The 13,082-nt window shown below is 46.3% G+C and overlaps 1 protein-coding gene across 1 annotated transcript in view; it reads right to left on the reverse strand.

The window, feature by feature from the left end:
- Positions 1–5,014: 5,014 nt before the first annotated feature.
- Positions 5,015–13,082, reverse strand: part of MRPS6 (mitochondrial ribosomal protein S6) — a 37,682-nt gene continuing 29,614 nt past the window's right edge. Inside the window, exons 2-3 of the mRNA XM_072138712.1 lie at positions 11,811–11,950; positions 5,015–5,297 (exon numbers count right to left, since the gene is read on the reverse strand). Coding sequence (XP_071994813.1) covers positions 5,105–5,297; positions 11,811–11,950 — 333 coding nt within the window. The 3' untranslated portion in view covers positions 5,015–5,104. The remainder of the gene's footprint in view (positions 5,298–11,810; positions 11,951–13,082) is intronic.

Consider the following 13,082-nt stretch of genomic DNA (forward strand, 5'->3'; position numbering starts at 1 on the left):
GAGCATGCTTGTACTTGTAGTACTCGGGTTACAGTGCAGCATGTTAGTAGAGCCCCACCACCTGAGCATGCTTGTACTTGTAGTACTTGGGTTACAGTGCAGTATGCCAGTAGAGCCCCACCTCCTGAGCATGCTAGTACTTGTAGTACTCGGGTTACAGTACAGCATGGCAGTGGAGCCCCACCTCTTAGGCATTCTTGTACTTGTAGTACTTGGGTTACAGTACAGCATGCCAGTAGAGGCCCACCACCTGAGCATGCTTGTACTTGTAGTACTTGGGTTACAGTACAGCATGTCAGTGGAGCCCCACCTCTTAGGAATGCTTGTACTTGTAGTACTTGGGTTACAGTATAGCATGCCAGTAGAGGCCCACCACCTGAGCATGCTTGTACTTGTAGTACTTGGGTTACAGTACAGCATGTCAGTGGAGCCCCACCTCTTAGGCATGCTTGTATTTGTAGTACTTGGGTTACAGTGCCAGTAGAGCCCCACCTCCTGAGCATGCTTGTACTTGTAGTACTTGGGTTACAGTACAGTATGCCAGTGGAGCCCCACCACCTGAGCATGCTTGTACTTGTAGTACTCGGGTTACAGTACAGCATTCCAGTGGAGCCCCAGCCCCTGAGCATGCTTGTACTTGTAGTACTTGGGTTACAGTACAGCATGGCAGTAGAGCTCCACCACCTGAACATGCTTGTACTTGTAGTACTTGGGTTACAGTACAGCATGGCAGTAGAGCTCCACCACCTGAACATGCTTGTACTTGTAGTACTTGGGTTACAGTGCCAGTTGAGTCCCAGCTCCTGAGTATGCTTGTACTTGTAGTACTTGTTCACCCTTTCATTACCTTCTGTCTATAAACCTCTCCCTGGCAGGCTACTGTTCACTGTAAATCCTCTGTATCACTTTAATGAGCATATGGCTGACCCAGATGAAGATATCCAGTGTTACGTTGGATATTTACTCTGCGCTCCGGCCGCAGACAATCCTGTCACTGACATCAAATGCTGTAAAATTCCATCCGATTTCTTCCACATTGTACAAACAGTTCTGCTCTATCATAAAGAGGCTGAAAATATGTTATCTTATAGAGGCAGCCCCCAACCCCCCATACAAATAACCCAATACTATACACAATACATTACAGTTGTCATGTTACATGGATGTGGTTTTCACGTCCCCAGATAACCCATTTAAGGTCCAAACATATATGTTTTCTTAAAGGGATTTTGCCTTTGACAACATTGATGGGGGGGGGGGGGGTCTGAGTGCGTGGACCCCCACAAGTGGCAGAGCAGGGAACCGCATGTAATGCTGACTCCTCGCACCATCATGTGGCCGGAACCTGCCCTCTGCACCTTGCAAAGGTTTATTGTGCTGCTGCCCCTTTAAGAAATAAATAAAATATAATCTTGGACCTTAAGACTTCCCAACTAGACTAGAAATTAAAAAGGTCATCGCCTTACATGAAATAATTGATATTGTTTGAGCAATGAAAAGTTGTACAATATTACAATATACTTTCTGTATTAATTCCGCTTAGTTTTCTAGATCTTTTCTTGTTGTCATTGTATAGGAAGTTTCATTGGTATTTCCTTTGGCTTAACAAGATGTCACACAGGTGCACGGCTCGTTATCTCCTTGGTTATGTGATGTCACACAGGTGCAAGGCTCGTTATGTCTCTGGTCATGTGATATCATACAGGTGCATGGCTCATTATACCCCTGGTCATGTGATGTCACACAGGTGTAGGGCTCATTATACCCCTGGTCATGTGATGTCACACAGGTGCAGGGCTCATTATACCAATGGCATGTGATGTCACACAGCGGCACAGTTCGTTATCTCCCTGGTCATGTGATGTCACACAGGTGCACGGCTCGTTATCTCCCTGGTCATGTGATGTCACACAGGTGCACGGCTCGTTATCTCCCTGGTCATGTGATGTCACACAGGTGCAAGGCTCATTATACCCCGGCATTTTATGTCACACAGGTGCAAGGCTAATTATACCCCTGGCATGGGATGTCACACAGGTGCACAGCTTGTTATATCCCTGGTCATGGTATTTCACACAGGTGCACAGCTCGTTATATCCTTGGTGATGGTAGGTCACACAGGTGCACAGGTCGTTATATCACAGAGAGTAATCATAGTTGTGTAATATGATGAGCCGTGTGACATCACTTGACTAGAGATATAACAAACCATGCACCTGTGTGACATTAGGTGCACGGCTCGTAATATATGTGCAACTACACATGACCACTGATATACCGAGCTGTGCACCTATGTAACGTCACATGACCTGGGATTGGTGCTTATCTACAGGAAGTAAACAATGAAGCTTCCTGTTGAAGGACAGCAAGAAGATATCTAAATCTGCAACGAATTGATACAATATCAATTATTTGCTACAAGTGTACAACCCCTTTAAGAAGATATATCAACTGCTTTTCTAATTATGGTTGGGAATATTAGAATTCATTCCTAATTTCCACAGAGTCTGGAAGTTTTTATAACCTCATCTTATCAAGGGGATTATATTGTGTCCAGCCAGATGGAGAAAGGTTATAGGGGGTAAAACTTATTTGAGGGGGTTGATATAACACCCTTTGCTTTGGTCACATCCATGTTACTTTGCCACTAATGGTAGTAAAGGGATCGTCCGCAGTAGAGAACCCAATGTTCTTGTGAAGGCAAGGCACCCCATGATAGCTACTGCCATGAAGGTCTCACAGGCCACAACCTTCATGAATGTTACTATTGCCTTAAAGGGCACCTACCACCCCGATTCTACCTATAAAGGTAGAAGGGGTGGTAGGTGGATGGGACGTGAGGATAGACCTTTTTTGGGCTAATCCTCACGTCCTGGGTGTCTTTTAGAAAACTTTATTGTAGCTATATGCTAATTTTTTTATGCAGCTACTGGGCCGTGGAGTAGCCGGACATGAGGCTACTAGTCGCGGCTACTCCACGCCCCAGTAGCCACGTTACTCCGCCTACCAGATAATCTTCGGCACGCAGCTCCTGGTAGCTGCGCGCCGCACCCGAAACTACTGCGCATGTGCAGTAGACGGGGGACTCGGACAAGGGCGCGCAGCTACCAGGAGCTGCGCGCCGAAGATTATCTGGTAGGCGGAGTAACGTGGCTACTGGGGCGTGGAGTAGCCGCGACTAGTAGCCTCATGTCCGGCTACTCCACGCCCCAGTAGCCGCATAAAAAAATTAGTATATAGCTACAATAAAGTTTTCTAAAAGACACCCCGGACGTGAGGATTAGCCCAAAAAAGGTCTATCCTCACGTCCCATCCATCCACCTACCACCCCTTCTAACTTTATAGGTAGAATCGGGGTGGTAGGTGCCCTTTAAGTGTGAAACTGTCCATTCTAGTTGCCTTAGTAATTCCTCTAGCTTATAAATAATCCTAAGGGAATGTACAGTAGGAGCCTGAGCTACACGGACCTGGCTGCTGTCCAGCGGAGGTGTCACAATGTACTGACCAGCCGGAAAGCCACATTCTGCTCGGCCGTGGATTTCCTTACTATTACTCAGCTACAATACAAGTCATACTACCGGGAAATAATGAGGCTAAAGCTAAACGTATTCCCCATAAGGTTTATTGGACTTTCTGGCCATAATATCAGATTTACTAAACCCATGGATTGTGACCATCTTATATCTATGGGGTCTCACAATTCTCCCCTGGGAGAAAATGGGGATCAGGATTTCGACCAGTAGATCATTATGTTAGGCCCAAGTATAAAATATGACCATCCCCCAGTGACCATATTGTGCTGCTCATTACCATACAGTATTGCAGTGTCGCTGACTGTAGTTAATCACATTTATCTTGAGTCCAGACCACCATGACGACTTCTTCCAGCCACATCTCTGTACATTATTCAACAGCCATCATAGACTCCTATTACTTTCTCCCTCTACTTCTTCATCCATCCCAAGGTTGAGGATCAGACATGTAAAGTTTTATGTTCTCAGAGAGGAAACAGAAGCTTCTCCGTGTCCACCATTCAGTACCCGTGGCCTTCCCCGGGGTGTAGGATGGAATCAGTGGAGATAGATTTCCTATACTAAATTACCGGGGATGTACCAAGTGTAATTATTATCTACAGGATAACCAGCTGCCAAAATTTTTCAGGAACTTCCTGGAGGAATAACAGATAACACAATTCCGAGATCTAATAAAAGATGTTCCAGAATTCCCATAAGGCAGCGGACGAGTTCCCTTTAAGAAATAAGTGAGACACAGGAATAAGATAACGGAGGTGTTAGCGAGAAAACTCATGAATCATCTCTTTCCATTTTCCGGCCCTCGTGACGACTGTCATTGATCTGGTGATGTTGAGTAATCATTCTTATTTGCAGAACATTTATTAATCTTCCTATAAAGCCACATTTTATGTAAGAGGAAAGTGCACTTCCCGGGTTGTCATATGCACTCACATCTCTGACCATACTTCACTGTAGTTGTTCACATTCATCTTCTGTTCCATTGCACCCAGGCCACCATGACAGCTTCTTTTAGCAACATCTCTAAAAGTCTGCCGTCAGGCAACCCCGCCTCCTGCCGCCAGTCTTCTCTGCCCACTCCATGGCTGGAAAGAAGCATGGAGTAATGGTGGAAGCATGGTGGCCCGGCCGTCGGCCTGCAGGGGGCGGGGCGGCCCGGCCGTCGGCCTGCAGGGGGCGGGGCGGCCCGGCCGTCGGCCTGCAGGGGGCGGGGCGGCCCGGCCGTCGGCCTGCAGGGGGCGGGGCAGCCCGGCCGTCGGCCTGCGTCCTTCAAAAGATGATTTTTCATTCATGCTGCAACCTAGAAATATGCTAAATCACCTCCAGGGGGCGCACATATTACAGTAGGAGGTGCTGTTTGTAGGCTTGTGGTGATAGGTTTGCTTTTAAACACCTGACTCAAAGCCTTTATAAAATACGAGGAGCATGGAGAAGATAAGATACAAGAGGCGGCAGGTTTGTAGAAATCAGACAACTGAACCTTACAGAAAGTGGACATTTTATTTATTGTTACAGCGATAAGAAAAATGTACATGCGTTATACACAAGCCGCCACACGTTCCCTCCCGGACTCATCTCTTCTTCCTACGGCTGAACCTGGACTCTAGATCGGTGACGGGAAGAATCCCGGGACACGGCTTCTCTGCCGGCTTCTCCTCCTCGTGCTGCAGAATGGTTGGCCTGATCACATCGATGTCTCGTGATAAATGCTCCAGCATGTTGGGGATAACGCTGGGAGAAGAGTGGAAGTCAACCAGGAAGTATCTGAAAGTATAAAGAAAATAAAGATTATGCCTTTATGGAGGGGCGGATTCTAATTAGAGAAATTCTCCAAGACTGGTCCTCGGGATGGGCCACCAGCTGGAGATCTGCAGGGGTTGGACACCTAGGACCTGCAATGGTCGGCTGATACCAGACACCAGAAGACCACCACACCATAGATTTTAGTGAATTGGTGCGATAGAATAGCCAGGACACTGTACACCATGTGGAATCCCTGATTTATGGGGTCGGACCCTACGAGATCTCCACTGAAGAACCTTTCCGAGGAGCGTGCCAGCCTTGGAGAACCCCTGTGATCATACTAATCCAGAGCACAGAGTCCACTTTGAAATCCCCAAAATAACCCAGATGTTGTTTTGGACATGCTCGTACGGGAACTACTTTCCCATGGGAAGGTCTCGTAGGACGACAGAAGATGGGAACCTGCTCTCTGCTCCGCTCCCCTCCGATTAACTCAATATTTACTAGTAGGGAACAGAAGACGAGAGGTCTGAACACCTTTACTCAGCTGGACTGTGACGCTACTGCTATTTTTGAAGGGGGCAATTCTGTATAAATGAATTGCATCTTAAAGGGACTGTATAATCAGAGAACACATTTTGATTAAAGGGGTTTTCCAGGACTGAGCCATCGCTGATTTTGGGCCGGATTGAACCTCATCTGATCAGCTGCTTGACAAGACCACAGCGTTCAGACAAGCTCCTTGCTCACTAAGCACAGCGCCTTACATTGTATAGTGGCTTTGGTTAGTATTGCATCTCTACTGGATCATCACTAGACTGTTATAGCTACGATCTATGTGGCTGCTGTCCAAGTGCAGAATAAAGGGGGTTTCCAGGCTGGGGTATGTTTTTATCAATTGGAAAACCCCTTTAAAAAAAATATGAAAAAAAATCATGTTTTGTTGTTATCGGAGTTAAAAGAATTGTGTGATTCATCCCCTTTAACGTGACTTGTGGTGTAATAAATGGATGTAGTAGATGCCGTGTACAGTCTGGGAGCGCGTCGCTGCCTCTTGTGGGAGACGCTGTACTTTATCAGACCCGGCCGCAGCATCACAAAGAGAGTGGAAATTTCCACTATGCCGAGAGCGGAGACGGGGGTGGGTGGGAATAAGCTGGTCCCCGCTCTGGAGCTCTGCGCAGGCTATTCAGGCTGATCCAAGTCATGGATGGCCATGCTCTGTGCTTATATTAGGTCTTATGTGAATATATGAAGCCACGGGGGAGCCGCAACTCATGAAGTGTCTGCAAGGATCAGGGAGACACCACTATCCTGATACACAACACATCGCAGCCAAGCGCAGAGCATTGCACCCTGCTCACATATGCAAATAGCAAGCAAATATAATATAACGATGGAGTCATAATAGTCCCCCCACACACACCTCAGTCACACTATGTGCCCCCTCCGGTAGTGAGGACATGCCATGTGTAGAAGACTTTACCCCTGATCCCTGCCTGAAAACATACAGGGGTTAGGGCTGTGCACTTTCTGCTGGTTTCTACCTTTCCAAGTTGGACATTAAAAATTCTGGTTCCTGTTGACAGCAGTGGTGTGGGCCACAGATACCCCATGAGTTGGTAACCACAGATGTCCCGAAATATATTCCCCACTAATTATGTCCTCCAGGCCCTCCCTGCCCGCCGCCGCTGGCCCCTCCAGGCACTCCCTGACCGCCGCCGCTGGCCCCTCCAGGCACTCCCTGACCGCCGCCGCTGGCCCCTCCAGGCACTCCCTGACCGCCGCCGCTGGCCCCTCCAGGCACTCCCTGACCGCCGCCGCTGGCCCCTCCAGGCACTCCCTGACCGCCGCCGCTGGCCCCTCCAGGCACTCCCTGACCGCCGCCGCTGGCCCCTCCAGGCACTCCCTGACCGCCGCCGCTGGCCCCTCCAGGCACTCCCTGCCCGCCGCCGCTGGCCCCTCCAGGCACTCCCTGCCCGCCGCCGCTGGCCCCTCCAGGCACTCCCTGCCCGCCGCCGCTGGCCCCTCCAGGCACTCCCTGCCCGCCGCCGCTGGCCCCTCCAGGCACTCCCTGCCCGCCGCCGCTGGCCCCTCCAGGCACTCCCTGCCCGCCGCCGCTGGCCCCTCCAGGCACTCCGTGCCCGCCGCCGCTGGCCCCTCCAGGCACTCCGTGCCCGCCGCCGCTGGCCCCTCCAGGCACTCCCTGCCCGCCGCCGCTGGCCCCTCCAGGCACTCCCTGCCCGCCGCCGCTGGCCCCTCCAGGCACTCCCTGCCCGCCGCTGGTCTTCTTCCCCACTCTGTCAGTCACAAAAGCCCCCAACTCCCTTGTACTCTGTTTGCCGGCCACTGATGGACCCTAATATTTTGAATGACCCCCACATTCCCCGCCAACCATGGATACCCCCAATACTTCTTCCGCTCATACACTGCTAACACCAAAAAAATTTAACTAAAATGAAACATTAATTGGAGACCTCCAGGAAGGAGCCGAGTAGTTATTCAGAAGAGCGTCCTTCACACCTAATGATTCATCCCATCAAGTGCCGCGCGTGCGAGACTGCACCCAAACACGATTCACAGGTTACCTAGCAACATGTCGCCAGCATCCAATATCCTCAATCTCAGGACCTTCAGGGCGACTAAACGCGGTCACATCACCACTAGCTGAAGGGACGGGGCAGGTATTGGGTATAGTGACCACTGCTTCACGGAAAAGCCCACTGATAGATGGACGTGGCTCCTGGTGCCTGGTCCGGGTCCTGAGTTATTATTATTACTAAAGGCAGAGGATAGATCACAATACAGATAATGAATAATAATACAGACCTAATACAGACCCCAGACCAGACGAGTAATAATAATAGTGCAGACCCCAGGCCCTAAATAATGTGGAGAACTCTGGACCGGACCATAAATCATAAAGGTGCTCACCCCATTCCAGACTATTAATAATAATTCAGACCCAATTCCACACAAGGATTGACAATTTCCCACACTAGACAAGAAATGCTTAATGCAGACCCCAGACCATGAATAACGTGCAGGACTCTATAGTTAAAAGAAATCTACCATCAAAATCCATCGTGAGAAACCAGGGCAACTTACTCATAGATCCAGGCACCGGGACTGTGGTATCTTCTTATATTTATTATCCATTGCCTCCTTCCTTCTAAAATCAACATTTAATTATATGCTAATGAGCTAGAAGGACTCTATAGGGTGTTACCAGAGCCCCTTCCTGCTGTAGCTTCATAGGGAGTTACACTGTCTCCCCTCCCTCAGCACTTCCTCCCTCTGCCTAAAGGTCAAAGTGCTCCTGCACAGTGTAACAGCATGTCAAGCTACAGTACGGAGGGTCTCTGGTAACACTCCTCCTTCTGGGTCATTATAATTATAAAAGTTGATTTTTAGAAGATTACCACAGTCATGATGCCTGGATCTATCAGTAATGTCCCTGGTTTATCATGATGGATTTTAATAGTAGATTTTAACCACTTGGATTTCGATCTGTTTGGTGTCACTGTAATGTCCTTGTCCCCCTGTGATTAGTTTATGTAAATGAGAAGTTGTAGAAGAGAAAGGACGGCTACGTCTGAGCTGTCCACAATGTTTACCAGGCTGTGTAGCTCGATGTGGGCGGCGCGGATCAGGTGCTGTTACCACAAGATCCTGTGTCTGGTGACAACGGCCATAATTAAAATATCCTCCAAACATGTTTGTCAAAGTAATTTTCCACATAAAAAGTTGTGGGATGCAAATCTCTTCAAAAATATCTTTAGATTTAGGAGATAAAAGCAACCTACAGTACAACAGCACCGCCTGAGGTAACTCTGATTCCACGTGTAGGATTCGCCGCCTCACATTATCTATACTGTCCATCTTCTGTGAGAAAACCATCATTTTGGTTGATTCATGTTTCACTTTATAAGGTGTCCAATCAATCTATGGATGGACAAGATCTGACCATAATATGGAGTGCTCAAAAATTCCTGTCATAAATGGCTGTCCACTTTGGACTTTTAAGGTTTCCCTCAAAAAACTTCTAGCTAGGACCACAAACTGGCAGAGGAACACAATAGCAAGTGATTCATCTCCCTGCACTGCCCCCACAGGAGGGGAAGATGCATTACACAATAAAATTATTGTAAAGAACATATAGATGCACCAGAGCACATAGATTAGGCAATCTAGGCTCCTGCAAAGGGTCCACGTTCCCCTACTACCATATCCAGCATCCGTATTTATTGTATGGACTCTGGGTAATTAAAACTACTACGCATATAAAATGAATGTTATTTCGTACACAGCTGTAAAATTCCTTCCGCGGCTCAGGATGGTTGAGGCGGGTGTGAAACTCCTCAGAGTAAACGAACCCAATAGAGGGAGCGCTGTGTGTATATGGCACAGGAACGACTCCTTGGACGACGCACCCGCCAATATGAGAACAGCATCCAAACATCCAATTACATTCCTCCGCTAACATTAGCTAGAGGGTTTTTTTGGTTTTTAGTCAAATACTTAAAAAAAAAAAAGAAAAAAAAAGCATTTTTACAGAAATTGTTTTTGCTCATCTCTGGAGCATTTCATTTCTATTTACTTTATTTGGTTTTGATAATTTGGCTCCACTGTGTCGGGCTCATATAATGCTGTGAGCAGCTCAATCTGACAAGCTACGGTTGGGACAAGAAATACGGGTTTCTTTGACGAGAATATTGTTGTCTGAATGAGCCCCAAAAAAGTGGTTAAGAGGATTGTCAACTGGACAGAGTTCTAGGGTTATCTCATGTAGAGTCTTTATGGCTGCCACCATTTATGTCCCACCTCTGTACCTCCTGTACCATCTTGAAAATGAGGGTCCATTGACCACCTTCCTGCTGGAAAGCTGGTGTATAAGCCTGCACTCTTTAATAAAACCAATGGTAGCCCCCAAAATAGCCAAATTATAGTTCCATGCCCACGGGACAAGCCTCATGTGCTGCCATCTCTCCATCCAGCGAGTGTACCGTCGATTTCTTAATAGGTAGGATCGTTTATATCAAGTATCTATGTACGACATATCTGCAGAGGTTATAAATACTATACATTAAAGATACCCCTTTAAAGGGGTTGGCCACTTATCCTCAAGTTTTTTGTAATGTGTGTGTAAGTGTGTGTGTGTGGTTGGTAGGTTTCCTTTAAGGAGGCTTTATATATGCAATATAATGTATTATCTGATTATCTGAAGCTGAAGGGGGTATTTTAGGTAATTCCAGTGTATGAAGTAAAGAACTTTACAATGTTAAAGACAGACTAGGACAAGGCATCATGTCAAGAGGAAGAGTCATTGAAGCCCCCACCACATTACAAACACTCTAGTCATGGGAATTACGGCTCATAAGACTCAGATCACTAAGAAGAGCCGGCTCTTCTGGCTCCTGAACGGCTCCCTATTTAATATTTAATAGGGAGCCGCAAGCAAATCAGTCACCCCACACCACTCCACTTTAAACACAATTTTATCGGGTTAAAGGGGATGTGGCGATCCTGTTAGGGGCGGGGTTAAGTGATCCATCGGCTCATTAAGGTGAGCCGGCTCCCGTTGTTCACGAACAAGAGCTGGCTCGTTCGCGGACGACACATCACTAAAACACTCACACCTTCATTCAGTCAGACATAGTCGGTGACATAAATCACATTTACTCAAGAAAAACTAAAGGAAACTTGGTAACCATGGTGACGTTACATCACTGTTCATCCTCAGCAATATGTTGGCGGCCATTACCTGGTTACTTTCCTGTCAGAATTAGACCATGCGCTGAAGAAACGCTGAACTTCACAAACCTGTGGTCAATAATTGTCCAACCACTTCTGAGAAATAATTCAGTCAATTTCCATATACACATCACAGAGTGTAGGTAGATACCTACATACCTTACTTCAAGGTTCTCGCTCACCAGATTTCACCTCATAAAACTAGCAGCCCCTCAGGTAGGGGATAAAAAGTCCTTTCTAGAATTCCCTCTATTATCTGAAATGATTAATTTTATCAGCCATTTACCCACTACAAAATTTCACACAAAGTCATGTGAAAAGGAGTCAAGAACAGTCACATTTTGCCTCAGATGACTAAAGTTTAGAAGCCGCAGGGGAAGAGTCACTTTTGACACCTCTATCCTTTGGTTCTATAGCACCTCAGATGACATCAGGCTTATACACAATCTGAAATTCCCATCTTTAATATGACACAAGATGCTACACAACAGAAAACGACGACTGAAAAGACATTCCTCTCTAAACTTGACTCGCCTGAGGTAAAATATGATTCTTCTCAGCTCAATTTCACATACCTTTGTAGGAAATTTTTACGTATAGGTAAAACGTGTGAGATTTTGGATGAATGAGGTAAATCTAGAAAGGACATATTATCCACTACCTGAGGGGGCTGCTAGTTTAAAGGGGTAAAATCTGGTGACAAGTTCCCTTTAAAAGGAGAGCTGATCATAGTACGCCTCACATAAAGATTTAGTTACAAATTAGAAATTTACGACCTACCCTCCTCGTGAGTGGCGCTGGTTGTGCTTGGTGATTTTGTAAGGGAGATTCTTCTCTCCGAGGTTTTCCAGGTTCCTTACAATGGCGCCCTTTTCCATTAGAGCCTCGATGGTGCGTTTCAGAGTTGCTACCGTTTCAGGCTGCAAAAAATATTAAAAAACTGAAGTAAATTTTTTTTTTTTTACATTTGAAGTGTAAATTTATCCCTCACCATTCTGACTGACCAATCAAACCGTAGTTTCACCTTTGTTGGCTTTTTAAATTCCCGCCACCCAAGTTTAATTGGGAATCCATAAGTTTTCGAGAACTGTGAGAATGGAGGACTGCATCTGATGCGGAAAAAACTACGTTCCCGTTTATCCAAAAATCTAGAATTCTTTATTATGCGTATATTAATTACTATAAGACCAATGGGCCATACAATGAATTAAAAGTCGATCAGTTCTCCTTGTTTCACCCCATAACGGTCTACAAAAAAAGTTTCTGGTCAAGTCTGACAGAGGTAAGCCACACATACCCGGTCTCCACCCCAAACATGACAATCAGGTCTCCTGATCCAGGGGAAGGTCACTAGAACATAGGGGAGTGAGCACATGGAGCAATGTACGGTACAGTACACAGACAGAAGAGCAGAGCAAGGGTCTGCAAGATAAACCACCTACCCTAAAGTGTACTGTACAGACACATGAAAGAGAACGGCCGAACATAAGGTTATATAAACATCACGTCTGGTTTAAAAAAAAAAAAAAAAAAAAATCCTAAAATACTGTATTTCAGCATTAAGAGACATTTTTGAATAAGGATGCAATACATTATTTTACCTGTGGTGGTGCTGCAGGAAAATCAAAAAGGTACATGATGGTCTTTCGGTAAAAAAACCCCCATTATTATGAACACTCCCTTGTGCCATCCCCAGAGGAAGATATCTTTAAAGAGCCCAACTCTGTATCCTTGGTATCAAGAGGCCACAACATTGCATTAATATTTAAAGTTTTCCAAATCCCAAGAGCCTCAATAACAATCTACTTTATTACATGCACAAAATACTGATAAATGGAGGTATAAACACTATTTTATGGCTCTAGTGATTTGCTTTTCGACTGGGAAAATCTGCTGTCTGCTATTGGTCGAGCTTGTGGCTCACTGAACTATGCGGCTTCCTCTGATACCAAGGGTCCAAAAATTGCCTATAATATTTATAAATGAACCTTTTTTTTAGCTTTATAGAACTATTCATCAGTTTTGATCAATAACGAGGATGTTTTGGTTCCC

The sequence above is a fragment of the Engystomops pustulosus genome, chromosome 2, assembly GCF_040894005.1.
Source record: "Engystomops pustulosus chromosome 2, aEngPut4.maternal, whole genome shotgun sequence".
Classification (NCBI taxonomy): domain Eukaryota; kingdom Metazoa; phylum Chordata; class Amphibia; order Anura; family Leptodactylidae; genus Engystomops; species Engystomops pustulosus.